General features: G+C 29.8%; 1 protein-coding gene across 1 annotated transcript; it reads left to right on the forward strand.

The window, feature by feature from the left end:
* The first annotated feature begins 6 nt into the window (after positions 1-6).
* Positions 7-766, forward strand: LOC112468493 (saccharopine dehydrogenase-like oxidoreductase). Its single transcript, XM_025037693.1, has 3 exons — positions 7-34; positions 107-378; positions 540-766. The coding sequence occupies exons 2-3, from the start codon at positions 170-172 to the stop codon at positions 643-645; spliced, it is 315 nt and encodes a 104-aa protein (XP_024893461.1). The 5' UTR covers positions 7-34; positions 107-169; the 3' UTR covers positions 646-766.
* The last annotated feature ends 282 nt before the right edge of the window (positions 767-1,048 follow it).

Consider the following 1,048-nt stretch of genomic DNA (forward strand, 5'->3'; position numbering starts at 1 on the left):
TCGCACAGCATGGGGTCGTAATTTACTTTTACGAGTATGTGTGCAAGTACTTGCGATTATCAAAATCATTTAGATAAGATAATATTATTAAACGCGATATTATTAGCAGTATCCGGCTCTATTTTCGTGCGGTTCAGTGAAGAAAGAGAATGAGAGCTTGAAACCGGGAATGTTAAAATCGATGAATTTTAATGTAACGCTCAAAGCCCGTGGATGGACTGAAAAGTTGACTGAACCTACCAATAAACACACAGATCGACCTAATAAGAAAGTAATCACCAAAGTCAGTAGTGATTTTCCCACGTATGAAGCGACTAGCATCATAGCGATTTTATCAGCAATTACAATCCTTAATGAAGCTGACAAAATGCCTGACAAGTAATTTATCAGTTATCTATTGATCTAACTTTCAAGTCTATCATTGTTATTTCTTGAAGGTTTAAAAACTTCCAGTTTGAAGTATTAGTAACTGAAATGTAATAATTATAATTACATGTTGAAAACTTCGACTTTATTTTTATGTTATTATATCTTTACAGCGGAGGTGTATTCACTCCTGGTGCTGCATTTGGTAAAACATCTCTGATCGAGCAAATGAATAAGCATAATATTAAATTCGAGATGATATCATCTACCGTGAAATAGAGATAAGTAGTATATGAAAGTTTTACAATCCTTGACAAGATTTTTTTTAATACGCCATATTATTTCGTTCGACTTTGATACTAACATTTTAATAACTTTGGAGTAAAGTTTATGCTCTTTATATTATATATATGTATACATTTATTTTTCAACTCTGTATGTATTATATGCTAAATTTCACGATATTTTAAGAGAAAATTATTTATAACCGCGTATACTGTGTATTTTATAATATTAAAGTAATCGAAAATTATATTTAATTGTTTACTTTATTTGGAACAAATAAAGATAAGTAAACCTTACATTATATGTATACACTGACGCAACATTAACGCAACTTAATTTGTTCCTTATTTATCTGTCTTGTATTTCTTATGATTTCTATGATTTTGTAGTTTCCTTT

The sequence above is a fragment of the Temnothorax curvispinosus genome, unplaced genomic scaffold, assembly GCF_003070985.1.
Source record: "Temnothorax curvispinosus isolate PA1 unplaced genomic scaffold, ASM307098v1 QBEX01018547.1, whole genome shotgun sequence".
NCBI lineage: Eukaryota > Metazoa > Arthropoda > Insecta > Hymenoptera > Formicidae > Temnothorax > Temnothorax curvispinosus.

What these genes read in the sequence shown, in the direction of transcription:
- LOC112468493 (XM_025037693.1), top strand. Translation starts at nt 170, where the DNA reads ATGTTAAAATCGATGAATTTTAATGTAACGCTCAAAGCCCGTGGATGG. An exon ending in GCTGACAAAATGCCTGACAA is followed by an intron (nt 379 to 539) that starts GTAATTTATCAG and finishes ATATCTTTACAG; the next exon opens with CGGAGGTGTATTCACTCCTG.